Here is a 23,647-nt window from a genome sequence, read left to right on the forward strand (position 1 = left end):
GCTGTGCTTAATATTAAAGATTCACAGTTTCATATATAAGCCTCTTTTCTGTTCTACTTTTTATATGGAAATATTTGCTTTTGTGCTCATTAAATTTAGAATAAAAATTAAATTAAATTACTTTTTAAAAACTCATGGAATAATAGGAAACATACCAAATGGGGGCTTGTGAGTGACAGCACAAGAAAACCAGCTTTTCATGATTACCCACTAGAACCATAAGAGAGAATAGTCTACCACCACTCTAGGTCCCCGACTTTCCAATGCAAGTGTGACTTTTGATGGAATGAACACAAAGTGGGTATTATACTACGGGAACTTCATCTGAGGTAATTTGGGAGCCTTTTGCATTTCCCAGGAGAGATCCTTAGCTCTCTCTCTCTCTCCGTCCTCTCTCCTCTCTCTCTCTCTCTCTCTCTCTCTCCCACACATACATTCATAGTGAAACACTGGAGAAAAATTTGTGTGTGTGTGTGTGTGTGGTTTCCTCTTCTTTGTTTTTAGACTATAATTGAATAGTAAGTTTTCTGATGCTTCCCCTACAAATTGGACCAGTTGTGATGAATTTGACAGTTGAGTGGAGGATGGACTGAGTGGGGAGAGACTGGTGGCAGAGAAATCAACCAACAATCTGTGGTAATAGACCAATAGTCCTGATGAGAGCCTATATCAGCATGGTGGCAATATAAGGATGGAAGTGTGTATATGAGAGATATTAAGAAGGTAAAATTGATAGGACTTGGCAACAGATTTAATAAGAGGGATGAGAATGAGGAGTCAAGGATGACACCTACGTTTTGAGCCTGGGTTACTGGGAAGATGGTAGTGTGCTCCACAGTATTAGGGAAGTTATAAAGATGAAAAGGTTTTTGGGGAAAAGAAAATGAGTTTGTTTTCTGACATGCTGAGTTTGAGATGTCCAATAAGCAACTAGATATTAAAGACTGGAGGTCAGCAGAGAGGTTAGTGCCGGACAAGTAGATTTGAGAATCTACATAGAGACAACTATTAAATCCATGGGGACTGATGAGATTGCCAAGTGAAAAAGTAGAGATGGAAAAGCCCCATAGTCTTTAGGGTACAGTGGTAAAGCAGATGGTAATTCTTCTTTTATGTAATTTCCACTGATAAAAGCATTATCAGTCTCTGATGTTGATCTATTTGACAAGGCCAAGGACTTTGGTGGCATGAACTTTATTTTCAGGATTTTTAGTAACTGTAGCTATAGCACCTGTAGGAGCAGTCCCCAGGCTGTATCTCCCCAGGGATTGCTTCCCAATGTGGTGGATGAGGATACTAGCCTGGAAGCATTGTTATTCACAAGGCCCTTGGATTCAGAGTCTTGGGCTGTCTCCATTAGGATCTGAATGGAGATGGTAGTTAAGGTGGTGGGAGTGGTAGTCTGACTTGTCTGGCTCATGCTGTCTCTTCTTCAAGATGCCCTGCTGCTTCAGTTAGGCTGGTTTACCTGAGATGTATGTGTGTGCATGGCAGGTGGTGTGAATGGCTGGTCCCTTTTCCACAGGAATTGCTTCCCCAAATGACAACTGTGAAGACTGGGCTGGAATCTGGACTGGTGGTCTGTGAGGTGCTGCCACTTCCAGGGCTCCTGCCTGTTGGTGGAAATCGATCAGAAGTTGTTGCTGGTGCTGAGGAAAAAGGTGGTATGAAGAAGGTAACAGGATTAGGTCCTGCAGTGCGGGATAGAAAATGTGAATGAGACCTTTAAGAAAGAGTCTGAAAAAGCCACAAGTAACTAACACATTCATTATTATAGCATGCATTGTTAAAGGAACCACCAGCCTATGTTAGCAAAACGTGACTACTTTTAGTGGGACCTAAGTGATGATAGTTGGGTTGATAAACTCCTAATAAAGGAATGGGAAAACCACTGAAGATTCTGGAGAATAGACAATGAAACTTATCTGCCTCCTCTAGAAAGAGAGCATAGGCTCTGGTATTGGCTGTGGCATACATTGTAGGATACAAGTCTCTGTATCTTAATTTTTTTAAAAAATTTTTTTTACTTAATTTTTTTTCTTCATCACAAGGAAGGGTTCAGTGGGAGAAGGGAAGATAATTGTGATGTAAAGACAAAAGGCATTAAGAAACCATATTTTAAAAGAACACTACTATTAGTAAATAACACTTTCCTCAGCATGGTGATTTGGAAATTTTGATCACTAGAGTTACACCTTAAGCATTTAGCTCTAGCTCAATACTTTCTGGCTATTTGAACCCTTTGTTTAACCCAAAGAAATTTTTGGTTATGATGGTTGTACCAGATTATCAAATGATCATAAAACTTTAGAGAAGATTAAGGGACACCTCTTAATCTGAAGCAAAAGAAACAGAGGATGAGAAGAGAAGTTCTAAGGCACTTGTGTTATGTTTATGAGAGCCCTAGGAAGACAGCCTTGATCTTCTCAGTGTGAGGTATGAGGTAACAGGTTTGGGCCCTGTTGATAAGGGATGGAAAAGGGGGAATGGGATCTTTAAGAAAAAGTAAAACCTCAGTGGAGTGTACTTGGAAACCAATAAGAAATTAACACATTCAAAATTATATCATGCCTTGTTACTCACCACCAAGCCATATTAGCACAATGTGACTACATCTAGTGGCATCCAAATGGTGACAACTGGGTTAATAAACATAACCTGAAGTTAAACAGCACTTGATTCAGGTCTGAAAACAAAGGGGATTTATTGCTCTCCCCCCCTGCCCCACTTCCAACACCTACAGCACTAGTTTATACTTCTCTTATGGGATTCTACTGTGGTTTGTAGTGATTTGTATCCCTGTCAGCTACCAAGTAGGCATACTCAATAAATTTGTGGGGGGTTTTCTTTTGTTTTGTATACATCTGATTTTATCAATGTGGAAGAACTCTCTGGTGTTGAAGCAACCTCCAATGATGCAGATTGGCAACTCCTTTGCAAATGACAATCTTAGAGAGTTGCATAGGGCACCAAAAGGCTAAGTGACTTTCCTATGATCATACAGTTTGTATATGACAGAGACAGCTAGACATTGAAGTAGACAGAGCACTAAGTCTGGAGTAAGGAAGATCTGAGCTCAAATAAAGCCTCAGACAGTTGTTATTATTAACTGTGTGACTCTGGACAAATCACTGGACCTCTGTTTACCTCAATTAGCTCAACATGTAAATGGGGAAAATAATACCCATTGGGTAAATGGGTATTATAAAATATTATATATATATCATATATATTATATATAACATATTAATTGCATAATATATTAATTGCATAATTAATATAATAAATAACATATAATATAAAATAATACCCAATAAATCCCAGAATTGTTGTGAGGATAAAACAAGACAGTATTTATAAAGTGCTTAGCACAGTATCTGGTACAAATAGATGCTTAATAAATGTTTCTTTCCTTCCTTCCTAACTGCAAGTTTGATTCTCTAAGCAATACTGGCCCACACTGCATAACAAAAGAATGAATTCAAGCAGTCAAGCTATAAGCAAACAAAAATTTTATAGAAATCAAAAAGGTTATTCATTGCATGGGTACCATAGCTCTTGAGGCATTATGCCATCACTACCACAAAATTGGCACATGGGTGAAAACTTGGTGGAAATTTCTGCTTAGGGACAGATATTTTGAATCTGTTTTCAAATGCACTATAAGTGTTTTGAAAATAGACATGCTGTAGTCTTTTTATTAAAGACTTTGAAGCCTTACTTGCTATAACACTAGGTTCGTGCATATAAGAGCTGGTCTTATAATTCAGGTTTGATTTCATTACCAAAAAGCAGAGAGAGAATAGTGTCTGGAAAACCCAGAGAAGAAAGAGTATATAGAAGATGGTTAGCAATGCCAAATGCTACAAAGAGGTCAAGAAGGATAAAGAGTTGAGAAAAGGCCATCATATCTGGCAGTTATGACCACAGGTAATTTAGGAAAGAGCAGTTTCATTTAGTGATGAGGTTGGAAGCCAGATTACAAAGGATGGGGAAGTGAATGAGAGAAGTGGAGGTAAGGAGAGGAGATAACTAGGAATTTGGCTGTGAAAGGGAAGAAAGACATAGGCCAATAACTTGAGAAGATGGTAGGGTCAAGTGCGGGTTTCTTAAGGATGGGGGAGACCTGGGATTGTTTGTAAGGCTCAAGGAAGGAACCAGTAAATAGGAAGGAATTGAAGATTAGAGAAGGGGGCTCTGAAAATTTTTTGCTGAAAATTTCTGGAGGGGAGATGATCAAAAATACTTAAAGGAATTTGTTGTGTAGTTAAGAGCTGCCTCTTCATCAAAGACTGGAGAGGAGAGAATGGGGATGATGTCAAAGGGTTTTGAGATGTAGGAAGGAAGAAGGAAGAAGTATCTCATAATGAATGGTCTGTATTTTCTCCATAAAGTATAAGGTGAAGTTTTCTACTGGGCTGGTAGTGGGAGGTCTGAGGTGAAAATGTTTTGGAATAGTCACAGCAGGGAGTGTGATAAAGACCTAATTAGGGAAGAGAAAAAGGATTGCTTTGTTGTAGTAAAGCCCCCGTTAAGATTAGATAGAGTGAATTTGTAGTGGAACCTGTCAACAGAGTTGTTTGACTTCTTCCAACTCTTTTAAGAAAGTATGTGTATTTGGAGTCTGGATACCTGAATTCAAATCCTGACTGTGCCACTTATTACTTAATGTGTAACTTGGCAAATTATTTACACTTTGAGCCCTTATAAAATGAAGTGGTTGCTCTGAATAGCCTCTGAGGTTCCTTTCTTATCCAAATCTATGACCCCATGAATCTCCTTCTTTGTCTCCCAGTTCCCTCCTCTATAGCACTCTGAAGGTCGAGGGCTGTTTCACTTTTGTTTTTGTATCCCTAGCATCCCAGTGCCTGGCGCATAGTATACCCTTAATTAATACTTGTTAATCAGCAAATCTCTAAAGTTCTTCCCAGTTCCCAAATTCTAAAATACTGAACCCTGGTTGCTACTTAATCTAATCTCAGGTACTATACAACATGATTTAAAGGGCATAGATCTTCTCTTGTAGGAGTTTAATCTTAAACATCAAACTGGAGAATAAAGAAGTATTGAGGAGATACACAGAATACCACAGCACACCTACCCCTGTACTACTAGGAAATCAAACCACCCCCCCCCAAAAAAAAAAAACCTCAAAGCCTTTTCCTTCCTGCCATCTTTAGTGACACAAGACATTGTGGGGCTTTCTCGGCTAGAAGTCTCAACCTGTGGGGCCTGGAGGTTGATCCCTGAAGCAATGGGGCCTATGGGGAGCCTGGGCCACCTGGGTTCTGCCCTCAGCTGTGGGACAGCCAGAAGCAAGACGATTTCCCCAGCGGGAGGCGGCCCCAAAAAGGAGGCCCCGCAGAGATGCTGTGTGAAGAGAAGGACAAAATGGAAGAGAAAGTGCTTTGAATGCTAGGGCCCGCCTCCGCCCCACACGGTTTACAGCCCCAACCCTGGCTTTCTTCCCCCCACCTCCCGCCGCCAATGAGGAAGGGCTCGTTTTCCCTCCCTTTCTCCCCTCTCTTCCCGAGCCCCTTCTCAAAGCAACGCCCCCGGGCCCAGGCAAAGCGCCGCGGCGGCAGCCGAGCAGCAGAGAAGGGGGGGGCGAGTGTTGCCTCCGCCCGAGCCGCGCCTCCCGCGCATGCGCCGCCGCGCCACTCGGCCCCGGAGGAGGTGCCTCGGCGACCAATCGGGGCTCCCGGCGCGCCGAGAACGTGCCTACGCTACTCAGGGTCGGCTGCGTGCGAGGGGAGGGGGGGCGACGTCAGGGTGCTCGGCTGGAGCCCCGTCTCTCCTCGAATGAAAGGAAACAACCTCCGGCGGCTTCGAACTGCTCCCGAGCCGCCGCCGCAGGAGCCCCGCCGCCCGAGCCCGCTCCCGATCGCTTCCGCCCGCTCCACCGGCCCTTCCTGGTGTCTGGGCCCAGTCGGTGAGTTGCCCGCGCGCGCCTGCCCCCCGGCCCGCCCGCGCGCCGGCAGTACCTACCCCGAGGCCCCAAGTCCCGCTCCCGGAGTTGGAGGAGGAGGAGGAGGAGGAGGAGGAGGATGGCGGCCGCCGCCCCTGCCCCTGCTGCGGGGGGACTCTCGGTGGGCTCCGCCGCATTGTGCAGGACCCCGGGACCGAGCCTTAGCGGCCTCTTACAGGAGGGGCCCAGCTGGGGGGACGGGGAACCGAGAAGGGGGCGTTTCGGGGGGTGGGGAGGACGGGTGCCCAGGTAGAGGGGTGCTCACCCTTGTGGAGGGAGAACCTGGGGGGCTCTGGGCGCTTGGGAAGGGGAGGGTCCCAGTCCGTGGGGTGTGCGCGGGGGATAGGGGGACGGGTGGGGGAGGGGCCGGCCCGGGGAAAGGAGAGAGAAAAGAAACTATTGGGGGGAAGGTCTAGTTTCATAGATGAATCGGGAAGGTCCTGACTTTTGCGAAGGGGTTCAGGGATAATCCCAGGTTTTGGGGGAGTTGGAGGGAAGCTAGGGGGAAGGGGAGAACTGGAACAGGGTGCTGGGGGAGGGGGATCCTTCTGTGCGGGTTCACAGCGAGTCTTCGAGAGTTCCTCGAGGGCCTAATGTGGGGAGAGGTGTCATTAGTGAAAGGGGCCGCTATCCAGGTAAGTAGCATCGTGTAAAAGGCGCCTGATTTGGGATCCTTGTGCGTTAGAGCGTCTCTTTTTGTCCAAGAGTGGACTAGCCGGGCAAAAAATAACTATCGAATGCCCGCTCTGTGTGAGACATTGTAACTGTTGTCTCCTCCGAAAAATCATACACGCACACACACACACACACACACACACCCCTTTTTGGTGGTCTTACTGCCTCGAGAATCACCCTCAGTCATGCATTTGGGGCTGCTGCGGACTCTCTTTGTATTTCTGGGTTCCTAACTGGAAAATCCTCCCACTTGTCCTCTGAGCAATTGCAGAAGACAGTAAAGAAAAATCTGATACTAACCAGCCCTCCAAATTCAAAGGCCCTTCCGGTACATTTTATTCATTTAGCACATTTTTTCAAACCCACAAGTTTTCTCCGAATTCAGCTTCTCCGTAGTTGCAGATCTCAGTCACGTTTACATGTTGCTTTTACCTATCTGCACTACAGCCTTATTTTTTCATGAGACTTCTAGTTCATCAGGATCCAAAAAATCATATGGTAAAAGTCCAATAAATGTTTGTTGAATTTCACTGAAAATAAAGATTAGGCTGAATGTGATTCTCGGTCCCTGAATGAACTGATTCTGTGCTTTTGAAGCTAATGCTGTGCTCCTGAATGCTCTCCTTGATGTTTGGTTTACTTGCGGTACCAGGGTGCTACACAATGATCTAGGGAAATCACAAAAGCATTGATTTGCTTCCATCTAACTGATCTAGCTCTTAATTATGTTCCAGACATTTAAATGATGTTTTGCAGTAAACAGTTGTAAGGCAAACAGTTAAAAGGACACTGAAGAACAAAACTTTTAAGGAAAAAGGCTCAGTCGCATTGTGAGAGCATCCAACTTTGAGCTTTATATGCACACATACACAAAAGCTTTTTGGACTAAAAATAAATTCCCATCTGGCTATGAACCCCTTAATATAGGTTCTTGGCAAACCCCCAGATCTTCCTAGGTAGAGATCACAAATGTAGTGCTGTGAGCTCAAAAATCTGTATTTTATGGCATATTGCTGGGGAATCATTATTTCCTCAATAAACTCCTTTTCAGGTTTTACAAGGTGGCTACAAAAATTTTAATGAAGTTTGTACACATAAGCATTATTCAAGTTAGGATGGAAAATCCCACTTACTCTATGTTTCAGGAAAATAATTTAATTAGTTTGATCCACACTTTGCCCATTTTTCTCCTTATGAATCTAAACTAGTTTTGTGCTTTTTTAATCTATAAAATATTCTTACATCAGCTGAATTTATGCCATCAGTTTACTCTTTCAGACTTTGTAGTCTTTGATACAAAAGAGCAGCAGGCTATCTAAATTATGATGAGGAAACTGACCCTTTCATAAAATGAGAGGATTTCAAGACTAGATACAAGTTATTTTTGAGAATAAAAAGTATTTACTTGTTTCCAGTTCCAGATCTCACAATCCAAAATAATTTTTTATTTGTCATAGGCCATATTCATATTTTATGCCAATGATGGGAATTTATAGAAACTACTTCAAAAATTAAATTCAACAAAAATATCTATTATACAGATTAAGTCTATCTATAATGTAGCATTTTTTCTTTGGGAGGGGAATATGGAGAATACAAGAGGATGATTTTAGAATGATTACTTGGAATCAAAAAAATTATCTTAGAATTTGACTATTAGATGGAAAATCTTGGAGTAATTTCTAAATTTTGATGTTTTGCATGTTTGTCTACGATAGATATTTTAAAGATTTTGGCAGCTATACATAAACAGGGTAAAACAACTGTACACATACTTGCATGAGCAAATGTGCAACTACTTCTTTTGTTTCTCTTTTAAATTCTTTTTTATTTTAGAATTGATTTCCATCAGTTTTAAAGTATATCATGGTGCTATGAATAAAGCATTTTTATAAATCATTAGGAATGCCATTTTTAAAATTGTGAGGGCAGCAAGTTAGATTTAAAGCTCTTAAAACGAAACTCTTCGTTCCTTTTAAGTTTTAAATTTAAAGGAAAGCTACAAATAAATCATAAGAAAAGAAAATGTGTTTCTTTCTGGCATACTTTAACATTTGACATAATATTTTAATTTTTATATTTATGGAAAATGCTGCAAAATTTATTAAAGTAAATTTACCCCCTCCCAAAAAAAACAACTATGTTGTAATCATAGGTAGACAAGTACCCTTCAACAGAAGAGATAAAATATAATAATGGTGATGGTCTCAAAAACAAAATTCTTGAATGAAGTTACATAGGATATGCTATGTAGTCAGCAAGCTGTGGACCCTGAACTGTTCAGTTGAATGTAAAATTGTATATTCTGTTGAATTTGAGATTGTAGAAAATTGATGTAATTCGAAGTCAAGACTTATCTTGAATACTTTCTCCACAATTAAGTTATATTTCTAAATGGGATACTTTCCCCCTTTTCCCTTTGTTTCTAAGTGTGCCATTTACTATCATTATTTTCCTTTAATTAAAATTAAGGTTCATTTGGAAAATTTTTCCACTTATTACTGTTGAGGTTTCTTCATTTAGGTCACTGTCATATTTTACCCCTAAGGCCTACCTAATTAACAACAAAGCTGTGAGTCACTGAAAGAGATTACAGTATTAATATATAAATCAGCAAGTTCTAAAATTCTAAATTTTTTAGTGTAGTATTTTTAACTTAAATTTTCCTTTACCATAGAAAAAGAAATATAACAGTGTAAAAGTACTTCACAAAATAAATATTCAAGATATTTCTTTAGAATTGAAAATTTGAGTTATTAACAAAATAATTGCAGGAAAGTTGTTATGATTAGTAACCATGTAATAATCATGGCATAATGAGGGCCCTTTTTGGGAAAAGGAGTAATGAGATGTTTACCATTAATCTCTTTTTCACAGTATGATCATAAGTGAAGGCTCTGATGGTCTCTCTGCCTATAAAATTATAGATCTGTATCTTTGTACCATTTCACCTCACACCTTTTAAAAATAGTTTCTAATTAATGTTACTGTGACTTGCTTCCTTATCTCTGAAAGCCTATATAAAGAAAATATACATTTATTTCATTTTCATTGTTTTGTTGAAACATGAAGCTTAACTCTCTTCTGACTGTTGTGAGTATAGAATGTACTTAGTCAATTATACTTTTTTTTGGTTGTCATTGTATACTATGACCTGTAATTCTTTTTCCCCTCAGGAGCACCTAAATTTGCTTTTTTTTTTTTTAATTACTATTTCTGTGAAAAGACACTGACTTTTTTTTATATCATACACATACAGGTCAAGTAGAGATGTTGTGCACATAATTATAATATTTTCCATTGGACTAAGTGATAGGTCCTCTTCCAGATTTTAAGATTTTAGAATTGTAGTTCAGGAGCTATTTCTATAAACTTTATCTGGGAAGTGTTCATTTGTGGTGCTTTTTGATTGTGGTCGCATCTTGTACTTCAATTTGAATTTATGTATATATTAGACAGATTTCTCAAAATGAGTGTCTTTTTTAATTATATGGCAAATACAAAAGAATTTAGACAAGGAGGCAATTTTAAGATGAAATGAACAGTTGTTGCCTTTTTTATTCTCTGTAGCATTTTTTGAAACTTAAAGTGGCATTCTAAAGGCAATTTAAAAATCATGTCAAGCTCAGTTGGACAGAAAAAAGGGTCTACAAGACAGCGCAAATGTGGCTTTTGTAAATCTAATAGAGACAAAGAATGTGGACAGTTATTGATATCTGAAAACCAGAAGGTGGCAGCACATCACAAATGTATGGTAAGTACAGTAAAAACACAAAAAAAGAAGTCATTCATTAGACTAGGAAAATATTAATTAGTGTTAAAATCTCAACTAACTCTTTATGGAAATCATATATGACTGACAACACACTGTTTTGATTAGAAATGTTCCCATGTTGGGTTTTACTGTAATGCCTTAATATAAGAAGCTTTTAAAATGTGGTCTTTTGTATAACTTATAGCTTTTTTCGTCCGCGTTGGTGACCTCACACTCTGATAATGAGAGTCTTGGTGGATTTTCTATTGAAGATGTTCAAAAGGAAATAAAAAGAGGCACTAAGCTGGTAAGTCAGTATGGACTGCCAAAGATGAAATTTACTCATTTCCTAGTGTATGAAATTATTTACTTGTTATGGTGTGCCCTTTAAAAATTTAGCCTTTTTATGGGCCATTGAAACTCAAGGTATGATAAACAACAGACCAAATGCAGTGCAAAAGAGCTTTGAATATATATATATATATATATATATATATATATATATATTTATGTGTATATATGTACGTATGTGTACATATATGTAAAAATGGCCTATTCAGATGGGCATAGTGTTCCCATTTTCACAGAAAGAAGAAAAATTGGGGGATAAACTAAGTATATTTAAAAATTAGGCAATTAATTAGTTTGATGTAATGTGCAAATTTTTTTTATATTAAACAAATGGTCTTTGTATGATTTCTTTTTCCCCATTGTGAAATGCTGATGTATTTTCATCTCATAAAATTACTGTGACCAATACAAATGAGAAAGATGATATAGTTTCACTAAGAAGATGTTTATCATTGAATAAAAAAACATCATTTTCTGGTGATAGAGGATATCAAGTAATATTTGTGAAGTTAGCTATTTGAGATTTTAATAATTTCTGGGGAACTTTGTAGAAATTTCACTGAAGCTGTACTAGCATACTACACTATCAGTTCTGCCATCAGTAAGATGACTGGGAAGTTGGTATTGCCCATTATTGTAGGGAAGTAGTGTTATCTCATTTAAAATTTCTGAAATGATGAAATGTTTCCAAGTCATTTGTTTTAATCTTGAAAATTTTTCTCAAAATATCTTCTTTCTCACATTTGAATATTTCTTGGTTTAGTCTCTTTATTAAAATATGTTTTTGAAAGTGAAATGATCAATTGAATGTGCTTTTCCAGTGTGCCTCTCCAGTCCATCTTACACACAGCTACCAAACTGGTGTTCCTGAAGCTCTGATCTGCCCATGGCACTTCCCTGCTCCAGAAGCTTCAGTGGTTTCCTGTTGCCTTTAGGATAAAACATCAGATCCTCTGACATGTAAAGCCCTTCATGGGCTGGCTCCAGCCTTACTTTCCAGCCTGATTTCACATTACTCCCCCCTACACACCCTGGGCTCCAACCAGGCTGGCCTGTTGCTATTTCCTGTACATGATATTCCATCTTTCCCACTCTGGTGCCTTTACACAGGCTGGCCCTCCTTTTTGGAATGTGCCCTCTCCTCAGCCATTTTGGATGCTTGGCTCCCTTTGGGGCTTAGCTCCAATGCCACCTCCTACCTGAGGCCTTTCTTGTTGTTAGCCCCCACCCTGTGACATTGCTTTACATTAATTTTATCTGTGTGTACCTTTTGTTTTCCAGTAGAATGCAAGCTCCTTGAGGGCAGTTTCATCTTGTTCTTTGTATCCCTTCTGTTGAATTATTGAAGGCACTTCTCTGGCTTGCTGTCATCTCACTATTTTAAAGAGAGACGGAGTTAGCTACACAGAAGAGTGGTCTAGCTTGTCATCTAAGATTTGTTTTCAGAATCTAAACAAATAGGCATAAAATGGAATGGTAATGGGAGGAAGGAGATAATCATGATGGTGATCAGACAGGTATTTTGATGAAGCAAGAAAAATACCATATGGAGGGATTAGGAAAAATCAATTTCAAGAGATGTAGTCAAAGGAAGTTACTTTTGGCAGAGAGAAAGGTGGTGGGTCTTTTCTCCTTATTCCCTCCTATTAGGGTCAGAATACAGATACTTATAGTCCTGAGTATTCAAAAAGCAAAACATTTTCTATAATCTGATGAACAAGACTTAAATTTCTCTCATGCCCCCTCTGAACTTTAGAGTTCATTGGAAAGTCCCATATTTAGAGTTGGTTTGGTTTTTTTTTGTTAATGACCTTCACTGCAAGTTAGCTTAAAGAAAGGGGAGGTTTGCTGAGATACAGCAAGACTGTTTATCCTTCAGTCAGATTCAGCTACAAGATAGCAGTGCGCTATCTTTGACATCATTTGAACCTTCAATGACTGCTACTGTGTGTCTTTGTTAACACCATACATGATTCTGGAATGTGGACATGAATACTGACTTGGGATGACTTATGCTCCATCAGCAAGACCAAGTAGCCATAACTTCATTTTAACTTCAGGAACTCTTAAGTCACTGCAGTAGGCATTGTATTCCTTTCGTTAATTGAGGCACCACATATTTCACTAAAGATAATTTTAATGAGAATTTTAGCTACTTGGGTCTCTCTTTGTGAAGGGGCCATCAGAGGTTCTTAAGGACAATGTAGCCACAATCTTTTAAATGGTGTGAATTGTTATAAGGGTCTTGACATTATATCATAAGAAATTATTGGGGGGGGAGGATCCTAGTGGAATAGGCCATAAATCATTTTTTAAATCCCTTTATCTTTTCATGAGATAAAAGGAAGAAAATCAAATTCAACTTCTTGACTTTGGGGATGTGGTGCCACAGGCTAAGGAAGATCTTTTTCTATGCATTCTTCAGAAGATCTGGGTTCTAATACTAGCTCAGTTCCTGACTAACTTTGTAACCTTGGATAAGTCATTAAACTTCTGCGTTTTGGGGGTAAATTGAGGATAATACTAACCATGTCACACCCCCGTATTCAATACAGTGGCTCCCTGTTCCCTCCAGGAGGAAATATAAATTACTCTTGTTTTTTAAAGCTCTTCATTACCTGGCCTTCTCCTCCCTTTCCAGTCTTACACTTTACTCCCTTTCATGTGCTCTGCAGTCCGGTGACACTGGCCTCTTTGCTGTTCCTTTCTGTTTCCTTTTCCTAATAACACACTCCATTTCCTGACTCCCAGCACGTTGCCCATGCCTGCAACTCTCCTTCATCTCTGCCCCCTGGCTACCTTCAAGTCTCAGCTCAAATCACACCTACAAGACATCCTTTAATGCCTTCACTCTGAGATTATTTCTAATTTATCACATACGTATTTTTTGTATGTAGTTTTTGTGTTGTCTTTCCCCAGTAGATTGTGAGCTTTTGGGAGCAGGGACTGTCTGCCTTAATTTGTATTCCCATTGCTTAGTGCAATACCTAGCACAGAGGAGGTGCTTAATAAATGTTTGTTGACTGACTGACAGCTGCTTACTAAACAGGTCTATTTTGATGCTGAATAATTTGGTGTTGCATAAAAGGTCCACCTATTACCTTTTAAAGGCTATTCTGATGTTCATATCTTATTGATTCTACTCCCACAGTATCTCTAGCATCCACCCATTTCTCTTCACTTTCTCAGCCAGCACCATAGTCCAGGCCCTCATCTCCTCTCATCTAGACTGTTACAATAGTCTCCTGTCTCTAAGCTTTCCCCTCTTTAATCTGTTCTCCACAAAAATGATATTCCTGAAGCAAAGGCCTGATTCCCCTGCTCAGAAAACTCCAGTGGCTCCCTATTGCCTCTAGGGTCAAATGTGAATTCCTTTGTTTGGTGTTTAAAGCCCTTCACAGTCCAGTTCTCCTTTAGCTTTCCAGTCTTATACTTATTCCCTTTATGCACTCTACAATCCAGCCAAAGTGGCACAACACTCAATTTCCCACATCTTTCTGTGCCTTTTTGTAGGTGATTCCCCCTTGCCTAGGATGTACTCCCTTCTCACTTCTGCCTCTTAGAATCTCTCACTAGGTTCCTTCCAAGCTCAACTCAAATAACACCTCTTACCTAAAGCCTTTCTTGATTTCCACCTATTTCCCCCTCCAGCTGCTGATCCTCCCTGCCCCAGTTACCTGGCATTTACTGAATTGTACTGTTTCCTCTGACTGAATGGAAGCTTCTTAAGGGCAGGGACTATTTGGTTTTTGTATTTGCAACCTCAGCCCCTAACAATGTCTGGCATATAGTAGGCACTTAATAAATGCTTGTTGGTTGATTTTTATATATTACCGGTAGTAGCTACTGAATATTACTGAGAATATTGTTGAGCCCATATGTGATAAGAATAAAATATGACTTCTACATGTGTGCACACGCGCGCGCACACACACACACACACACACACACACACACACACCTCTACACCCCTTCCCATAGTAATTAGAATAGTCATTTCCCAAGTATCTCTTGTAATAAGGAACCAGGGGACAGCCTAGATAAATAAAATCCACATATAATTTCAAGTTTCTTTACTTCCACCCAACCTTGAAGTGCTAGCAAGTAGCAAAATTGACAAAAGTACAGTTGCTTTGTTTAGTCTTCAGTGAGCAATGAAAAGGCCAAAATCAGTCAGAAGGACAGAGCATCTGTGTAATTGATCGACTGGATAAACAGCGGCTTCCTCTCCCCCAGCCCCCCACGTTGACTTTTGTGTGTGTGAGACATTTCACCATGTGAGCATGTCTATTGTCAGCACAGCAGGCTGCCTGTTCATCTCATATCTATTGTCAGCACAGCAGGCTGCCTGTTCATCTGTGTTTCTAGGCGCATGGGTGCCAGTTGAAAGCAATTACCCTCTGGAAAAGAACAAAGGCTTTTGAGCTTAGCTGCTTTCTAAAACAGCCTGCACCTGCTATTGCTCAGGCACCTTTTGGAAAGGAAAAGATAGATGGGTACCCAGAGTGGAGAAAGTGACTGAACCTCACGAGGAACAGAGAACCTAACTTGTGTCTGCCCCTTAAGAATGGGTGGCCCCATAATAACTTCACAGCTGCTGATGCCTGGGATGTCCTCATTTTCCTTCTCTGTTATTCCAGACCCTGCTTCTTAGGATTATAGATTTCTATCTGGAAGGGACCTTAGAGCTCACCTATTGAACCCCCTTATGTTACAGGCGACAGGTTAAATTGCTTCATCATGGTCACAAAAGTAGTAAGTGGCAGAAGCCAAATTTGAATACTGGTCCTCTGACTCCAAATCTAGGACTCCTTCCAGTACACCATGGTATCTGGTACTCAGTGCAGGTTAGGGTCTTCAGGAAAGGCAAAGGGGAAAGAATAAATAATGAGGCAAGGTTTCCCTATTCTGCATTCTGCTTGATCCACAGCACCGATGTCACTGGAAGAGCCTAGTGGTGATCTCTTAGGGAGCAGCTATGGAGTAAAAAGATTGCTAGACTAGGATTTGACGGGCCTTGCTTTTAGCCCCAGTTCTGTCACTGTCTGGCCTTGTGAAAATTGTTTCACTTCTCAAGGCTTCTGTTTTCTGATCTATGTGAAATGAGGGGTTTGGCCTAGATCCAGGGTTCTGAACTTTTGTATGTGTCATGGAACCCTTTGGCAGTCTGATAAAGCCTATAGACCCCTCAGAGGGTTTTTAAATGCATAAAATCCACAAGATAACAAAGGAAACCAATTATATTGAAATATAGTTAGCAGATATTAATAAAACAAGTTCATAGAGCCCAGGTTAATCTGTACACTGGGTGATTTCCTAAGGTCCCTTTTAGAGCTAAGATTCTTTCTCATGACTGGTACTTAAGATACTTCTAGGGAACCCTCAGAATTTGGTAGTGTCTTGCAAATGTAGGGGATCTTTTGTCTATTCAAAGATATATATCACCTAAGTATACCTCTGACTTTAGAAAGGAAAGAAAGTGGGCCAGTCCCCAAGGCCCTCAGAATAAAAAGTGCTGATAGTCCACGGTAGATTTACACTGGGAACTCCACTTCTTTACCGTATTCTCTCCCCTTCCACACTGCCCCATCTTGGCGGGGAGGTCTGACCCAGGCCATGGATTCTGCCAGCAGTGATTTGGAGCCAGAGATAAGGGAAGAAGGGAACAAGCATTCAGTAAGTGCCTACTATGTGCCAGGTACTGTGCTTAGTACTTTATTAATATTGTCTCATTTGATCCTTTCAACAGCCCTGGGAGGTCAGTGGTGTTACCCACTTTACATTTTCTATTACACTTTACATTATATACTATCCATTTTACAATTGAGGGAACTAAAGCAGACATAGGTCAGTAACTTGCCCAGAGTCACACAGCTAGGAAGGATCTGAGATCTGATGTTCCTGACTCCAGACCCAGTGCTCTGGCCGCATAGCTGGCTCAGGTTAGTGCCTCATTCTACTGCCTAGGAGACGAGGGCGGGGGGGTGGGGGTGTCAAATAGAGTCCTGAATTCCTGAAAAATAAAAATAGCCAGCTGTTATCATTATCTTTCTGCAAGGGCTTATTAGGGAGGGAAACTGTATTCTTGAACTACACTGGCTGGAGAGCTCTTAGGCAATTCATTTAACCTCTCAGTGTTCCAGGGAACTCTAAGGCTCGAAGTTATGAATATGTTGTTTATTGGGATCACTGCAAACATTTTCCATACCAGAAGTTGCCCATACAAGTGAAATCATGGGTGCAGACTTCTTCAAAATATATTAGATGCTCTGGGATAAATGGACTTAGTGAGCTAGTCTGGGAGCCTTACCTTACCTTACCAACATTGTTTTGCTGGGGAAATTCATTCTAAGTTCCAAACCATGGACTTCAAAACTTTCAGAATGCAACTTGTTGGTAAGTTGGGCGATCTTTGTATTATTCTCTAGCTGTGGCTGCAGTCGCCTAGAAACACTGAATGGGGTTTTTTGCTCCGACATTGACCCTGGCTAAGAAATGTGGCTTCTAGAGAAAGATAGTAAAATATATTCTCTGTTAATGCTATCTTTCCTTTTTTGAGGTGGTTGGGAAGCAGAGTCTGCCTCAGCAGTATGTCGGAAGTACATTTTTCCCTAGATGAAGATAAGTGATAGGATCATTATTATGTCCGCCTTATATAAATGACAAACTGGTTATCAAGATGAGAAAAAGCACAGAACCTTAGAATCCAAGAACAAAAAAGTAGCTGAGAAGTTGGTTCAATTCTGCTCCCTTGCCTCGAGGCATAAATTGGATTGATCAAGTCAAGATAAAATTATTGTCTATGGCATTCTCAAATATTTCTGGGAAATGAGATTGTTATTTTCCCAGTATCTAATATTCTTCATTATATAGAAGCTTCGTGTTGTGTATAACCTCAATAACTCTCTCTCTCTCTGTCTCTGTAATTTATAGCTGTTTGCTGAGTATTGAGTATCTTCTATGTGTGCTGGATTGTGCTGGGTACTATGTTGGCAAAGATGAAAGGAGGAGTAGGCCTTTCCCTTAGCTTATAGTCAAATTGGCTGGGGGTCTAGGGGAGAGGAATAAGACAAATCTCTTAAGTCACAAATACCAGTTAATACATAAGAAGTGCATAAAGGGACACATTGTCATGAGAAGTTCCAGAAGTCAGTGACTACTTAGAACTAGAGGTGACCTGGGAAGAATTTATGGAAGAGGTGATAGCAGAGGTGGGCCTTGAGGGATAGGCCATTCTAGGCATGGACACAGCATGACTAAGGTACAGAGGTAAGAAAGGAAAGAATGAGATGAGGGAACTGATGAGTAGCCTTGTTTGGCTGAAACATAGATTACATGCTGAGGAATCTGCAATTAAGTCTGGAAAGGTAGGTTGGGAGTCTTACAATGAGGGACTTGGAATGCCAGTATTAGAATAACTAAAGGTTTTGAGCAAAGGTGCAATATGATCAGACCCTATGTGTTAGGAAGATTATTTTGTCTTCTATGTGAACGATGTGTTGAAGATAGAAGAAAAGTAGAGGCAGGAAAACCAATTAGTTGGGGCCACACTTCCTATTGAAAAGCTAGGGTGGAAACTGAGATAATGCAGGAAGAGATGAGCTGCATGGATAGAGTAGTAGTACTGTGCTGTGGTTACCTAAAGGGTCGGCACAGGCCCTTTTTTGTTTTAACCCTGTTGCAAGTCTTTCTAAGAAATATTTGTCTGTATTCCTACCCTAATAAGTACATTGCAGTGAACTTTTCATCTCTGGTTGACAATCATGAAGTGCCTTGGCCTCATCATCTTAACATTATCTCTCATTGCTCTTACTATAGTTTTAGTCATACAAGGCATGGGAAATATATCCACTGTATTTCCTGGAAATCAGTTTTCTTGTAATTGTTCTCCTTTTTTACCATCAACACTTCCAGCTAACTGAAGATTCTGATTAGTTCAAATTTTACTATGCATTACTTGCTTGAGAAATTTGAAAGAGAAGCAGAGTTAGTAAGTAGAAGGAACAATCGAGGGAGGGAAAAGGCATTTTTGAGGGCCAAATGTTGGAAACTGAAGGGTTTGCAGTTTTCTTCAGCCTTTCCTCATCTAGCTATCTGTCACTTTGGGAAATAATGCAGCAGCTAGGTGCCATGTAAAGTAAATAACTGAGCTCATCCCATGTTCATTCAGTAAGTACTCACCTCCCTTTTTTTATACAGAGAGTCATTAGAAGTCCCTCTGGTATCTCTTATAAACTCTTTGTTGCTTTGGACTATATATTAAATTAACTAATTAGGTCTTTAAAAGTACATTGGAGAGTGAATTTTTAGGATAGGCATAATTTATGGCCAATTTACTTAGTTTAAATTATATAGCATCAAATGGAGCTTTTCTTATTTTGATTTTAACATACATTTTAATGCAGGTGTTTTGCTTATCCACTTATGCTAAAAGATACATTCCTTTATGATTTCTGAATATAATTTAGAAGAAATTTCTAGGAAGGCAGAGACCAGAGCTTTGAGAGGTCCAAAGAGAATAAAAACTGGCTCACTTATTTTTTTAAATCATATATACTTTATTCATTGCCTTTTAAAAAAATCTTGCAACTCATAGGATTATACACTTAAGAGCTTTTGTTGTTTAGTCATATCTGACTCTTCGTGACCCCTTTTAGGGTTTTCTTGGCAAAGATACCAGAGTAGTTTGCCATTTCCTTCTCCAGTTCATTCTGCAGATGAGGAAACTGAGGCAGACAGAGTAAAGTGACTTGCCCAGGGTCACACAGCTAGTAAGTATCTGAGGCTGGATTTGAACTCCTAAAGATGAGTCTTCTTGCCTCCAGGCCTGACACTCTATCCTCTGCAGTGCCACCTAACTTACCCACTTAAGATCGAGAAGGCACCTTATAGGCTATCTAGTCTACCCCTCTCATTTAACAGTGAAGAAACTGAGGCCCAGAGAGAATAAGTGACATGTCTGAGTTCACACAGTAAGTGACAAAGCTAAGATCTGAACCCAGGTTATCTGACTCTTGGAATCCCATAGATAATTTTCACATGAAATTGATACCTTGTAGTCATCTACAAGTTCTCAGTTATTTGTGCTTAATGGAAGTCCACTCAATGGCATTTAAAATCCAAAAATAATAATAACTAGCATTTACATTGCACAAATACTTCTTGGGAAGGAAAGTATGCTTTGCCAGGTGGGGGAGGAGGATATGTCATTGAATATGGAGACGTCTGATGTATTTATTCTTAGACATTACCACTGCCAGGCAGAGTGTAAGGTATATTTGGGGCACGGTGAGCAGAGCAGTTGAGAGGGAGCACTGCTTTTTATTAGGTAAGTAGTAAGAGTTAAGGCTGGAGCTAGAAGACTACTTTGAATCTCAGGCTAAGGAATTATGGCTTGATCTTGTCACAAATTACCATCGTAGTAGCTGAATTCAGGCTTTTGAACAGGGTAAAATGACTTACTGGGAACACATTTATACAGATCTCAATAACTCCTCCTTAACACATTTGCAGCTATTTTGGCAGATGTAAATTGGAAATTTAAATTTCCTTTCCTTTCGTTGTTTTGTTTCTTTTAAACAGCTGTGGGTAGGCTAGATAGTTTAGAAAATTGTTGGTATGCTCTCCACTTTCTTCAGCACTCTTGAGTTGACTGTGGATATTGCATAAAACCAGTGCTTCTGCACACTGCTTGAATAAAATGTCTCTGTAGATCTATACCAGTCCTTTCAGCAAAATCATTATCATCCTCACCCCAGAAGATAAACTGATAGCAAATAAAAGCAGAAAATTTTTCATTCCCTTGCTTCAAGTAATTTAAACCCTTTAATTGTGGCAAGTATAGATGCATAACTATGCCTGAAATCTTTGAGCACATTTTAGGCTTTCTCTTTTATTATTTTCAACAGAGATGAGTGCTCAATGTATTTGCCATGTTTCACCCATTTTATGATGCTCTCCCTTTTTTTGCACGTCAACAAAATAATTTACTTTTTCAAAATGATTGTACCTCAATATGTCACATTATTTATATAGGCAACAGCAATTGCTCTGCTATTCTTACCTTTCAGCAAGTCATTTATACTCAGTGGGCCTCATTTTCCCCCTCTCTAAAATGTGTCTTTAGACTGGATGACCTTGAAGGTCCCTGCTAGATCTTAATTCTGTGATCCTCTAAGACATCATAACCAATTCAAATGCCTCACTTACAAGCTGCCTACTGAAGGAACCATCAGGAATCACATTATAGTGGCTTTTTCCCCCTATGGGAATTTCTGAAGTAACTCTGAGGTTCCTGCAAGTATTTTGGCACACAGAGCATTTCCGGAATATTGGTGACAGAGCCTGATATAACATTAATACAGTGGTTCCCAAATGCCCAAGATTCACCTATAATAAGGAGTTGTTTTGTTATAACATATATTAACACATTAATGGGTTTTTAAATGATAGATTGGATAAGAGTTGAAGATTGGAAAATAAGCTTTACTGAATGCATAATCATCTCTAGTTCACAAGAATGGCTTAAAGGAGTAGTTTTTTTTTGAAATACAATAGTAACTAACATTTATATAGTACTTACTATATGCCAGGCATTGAGCCAGTTGCTCTACAATTATTATCTCATTTGATCCTTACAACCACCCTGGGAGGTGGGTATTATTATTCTTATTTTACAGATGAGGAAACTGCAGCAAGCAAAGGTTAAGTGACTTGTCCAGGGTCACACAGCTAGTTAGTATCTGAGACAGTTGAATTCAGGTCTTCCTCACTCCAGGCCTAATGGTTTATCAATTGTGCCATCTAGCTGCCAGCATGGCAGCAATATTAATGGGCATGTTCTTTATATTAAAATTAAGGAAAAGGAATAGAAAGAACTTTATGAGCTAGGAATGTTACTATCAAAGATAAGAAAAAGAAAGGGAGGGTTCACAAGTTCATTTAATGGCTTACAATCTCATCTAGTCAGGGGCGGCCAGGTAGCACAGCGAGTAAGAGCACCTGCTCCAGTGTTGAGATAGACCTGGAGATTGAATCCCGGGCTCAGACACTTAGTACCCACCCAGAAATACCTGGCCGTGTAACCTTGAGCAAGTTACTTAACCCCGATTGCTTAGGGGCGGCCAGGTGGCTCAACGAGTAAGAGCACCGGCTCCAGTGTCGGGATGACCTGGATCAAATCTGGGCTCAGATACTCAGCACCACACCCAGAAATAACTGGCCATGTAACCTTGAGCAAGTTACTTAACCCCGATTGCTTTAAAAAAAAAAAAACAATCTCATCTAGTCAAAAAATTCCTCAGTAAAATAAAAGAAAGTTCCAAGATTCTTAATTGTCATGATTTTTTTACTCTTTAAAAAAACACACTTTTTTAAAAGTGGGACAGTTAGGAGTTAACCACTCATGGGAGCAGTCAGAAGATGAGGTGTTATTAACCATAAAAACTTATATGCATTTGACCTTAATATATGACGTGAATATTAAGTGTATTGTAGACTGTTGAAATTGAAAAAGTTTCATTAGATATGTAGCTAACTAAACTCCAAATTTCTTGGAGGTATTAAATATTAAACCAACTCCCCTACAGCCACCCCAGAAAAGATCTGGGTTTCCACATCCTTTATGGTATCTTTTTCTGAAAACTCCCTAACTTTAGTGGTAGTTTTTGCCCAGAGACAGAATTGTGTGTGTTTTTCTATGAGAAAAGTTATTTTTATGATAAAGGGTGGTTTTCCTTGTGTGTTGTTTTGTGTAATTTTGTTCATCTGGAGCACATATTCTTCACCTAGGACCTTGTAACTTGTGTAATTTGTAAAAATATTTCACTAACTGTATTTCAGTTTAATTGGTTTCCTTTGTATAAAATAGTCATATAGGGGCAGCTAGGTGGCGCAGTGAGCAAGAGCGCCGGCCCCGAAGTAGGGAGGACCTGGGATCGGTTCCAGCCTCAGATACTTAACACCCACACAAAAAAACTGGCCGGTAACCTTGGGCAAGTTACTTAACCCCAATTGCTTTAAAATAAATAAATAAATAAAATAATCCTATGGATTTTATCTTACACATTTAAAAACATTATTCTAAGGAGAGTTCCCTGGACTTTGTGAGCCTGTTAAGTCCATGGCACAAAAAAAAAAAAGGTTAACTCCTAATCTAAAGGAATCCTTGCTTGTAGAACAGTTGAGGTGGAGGGGAGAGTCATAATCCCCTTTTGTAATCATTATTGTTCTGGCTACATAGCTTTCTATATGAACCTTCATAATAACAGTGTAGACTTTGTCAGTTGTTAACTGGAAAGCAGAAAATTACTTTACAATTGAGATTAATTGAAAATTATTTCAAGGAGGGAAGGACCAAGAAAGGAAGTAACATTATTAGTTGGAATATTGCATTGTCTCACCTGTTTTCCTTGGTGGAAACTGACATGCCTCTAGTTTAATCATGTCATGGTCTAAATGAATTCTTACATGCTAATAATCTTCATGGGGGGTTTTGTGTGTTTTGCTGTAGATGTGCTCTTTATGCCATTGTCCAGGAGCAACAATTGGCTGTGATGTGAAAACGTGTCGCAGAACATATCATTACCACTGCGCATTGCATGACAAAGCTCAGATACGAGAGAAGCCTTCACAAGGAATTTACATGTAATCATTTTTCATATTTACCCTCTTTGTAAAGAAATGTTCAAAAATCTGCAAGTCTTCTCTGTATAGTCAAACATATCGTCCTCTGGAGGTACTTTAACTATATGGAATTTACTGCACAGAGGAAAGCTGTAGGAATTTTGATACTCAGCTCTTAATCTAACTGTCTCATGGTTGTGAAGAATACAACATCTTGCTAGTTTTTATTGATTGAAAATGAGCTTAATATCATTTGCTTACTTGATAATTTTTAA

At 39.6% G+C, this 23,647-nt stretch overlaps 1 protein-coding gene across 1 annotated transcript in view; it reads left to right on the top strand.

Moving 5' to 3' along the window:
- The first annotated feature begins 5,714 nt into the window (after window positions 1–5,714).
- PHF6 (PHD finger protein 6) overlaps window positions 5,715–23,647 on the top strand; it is a 35,001-nt gene continuing 17,068 nt past the window's right edge. The window contains exons 1-4 of the mRNA XM_069074105.1: window positions 5,715–5,932; window positions 10,214–10,397; window positions 10,603–10,704; window positions 23,260–23,393. Of these exons, the coding sequence (XP_068930206.1) occupies window positions 10,260–10,397; window positions 10,603–10,704; window positions 23,260–23,393 (374 nt within the window). The 5' untranslated portion in view covers window positions 5,715–5,932; window positions 10,214–10,259. The remainder of the gene's footprint in view (window positions 5,933–10,213; window positions 10,398–10,602; window positions 10,705–23,259; window positions 23,394–23,647) is intronic.

The sequence above is a fragment of the Petaurus breviceps genome, unplaced genomic scaffold, assembly GCF_028583685.1.
Source record: "Petaurus breviceps papuanus isolate PSGF00001 unplaced genomic scaffold, PetGlider_PUasm1.0 90881, whole genome shotgun sequence".
Taxonomy (NCBI): Eukaryota; Metazoa; Chordata; class Mammalia; order Diprotodontia; family Petauridae; genus Petaurus; species Petaurus breviceps.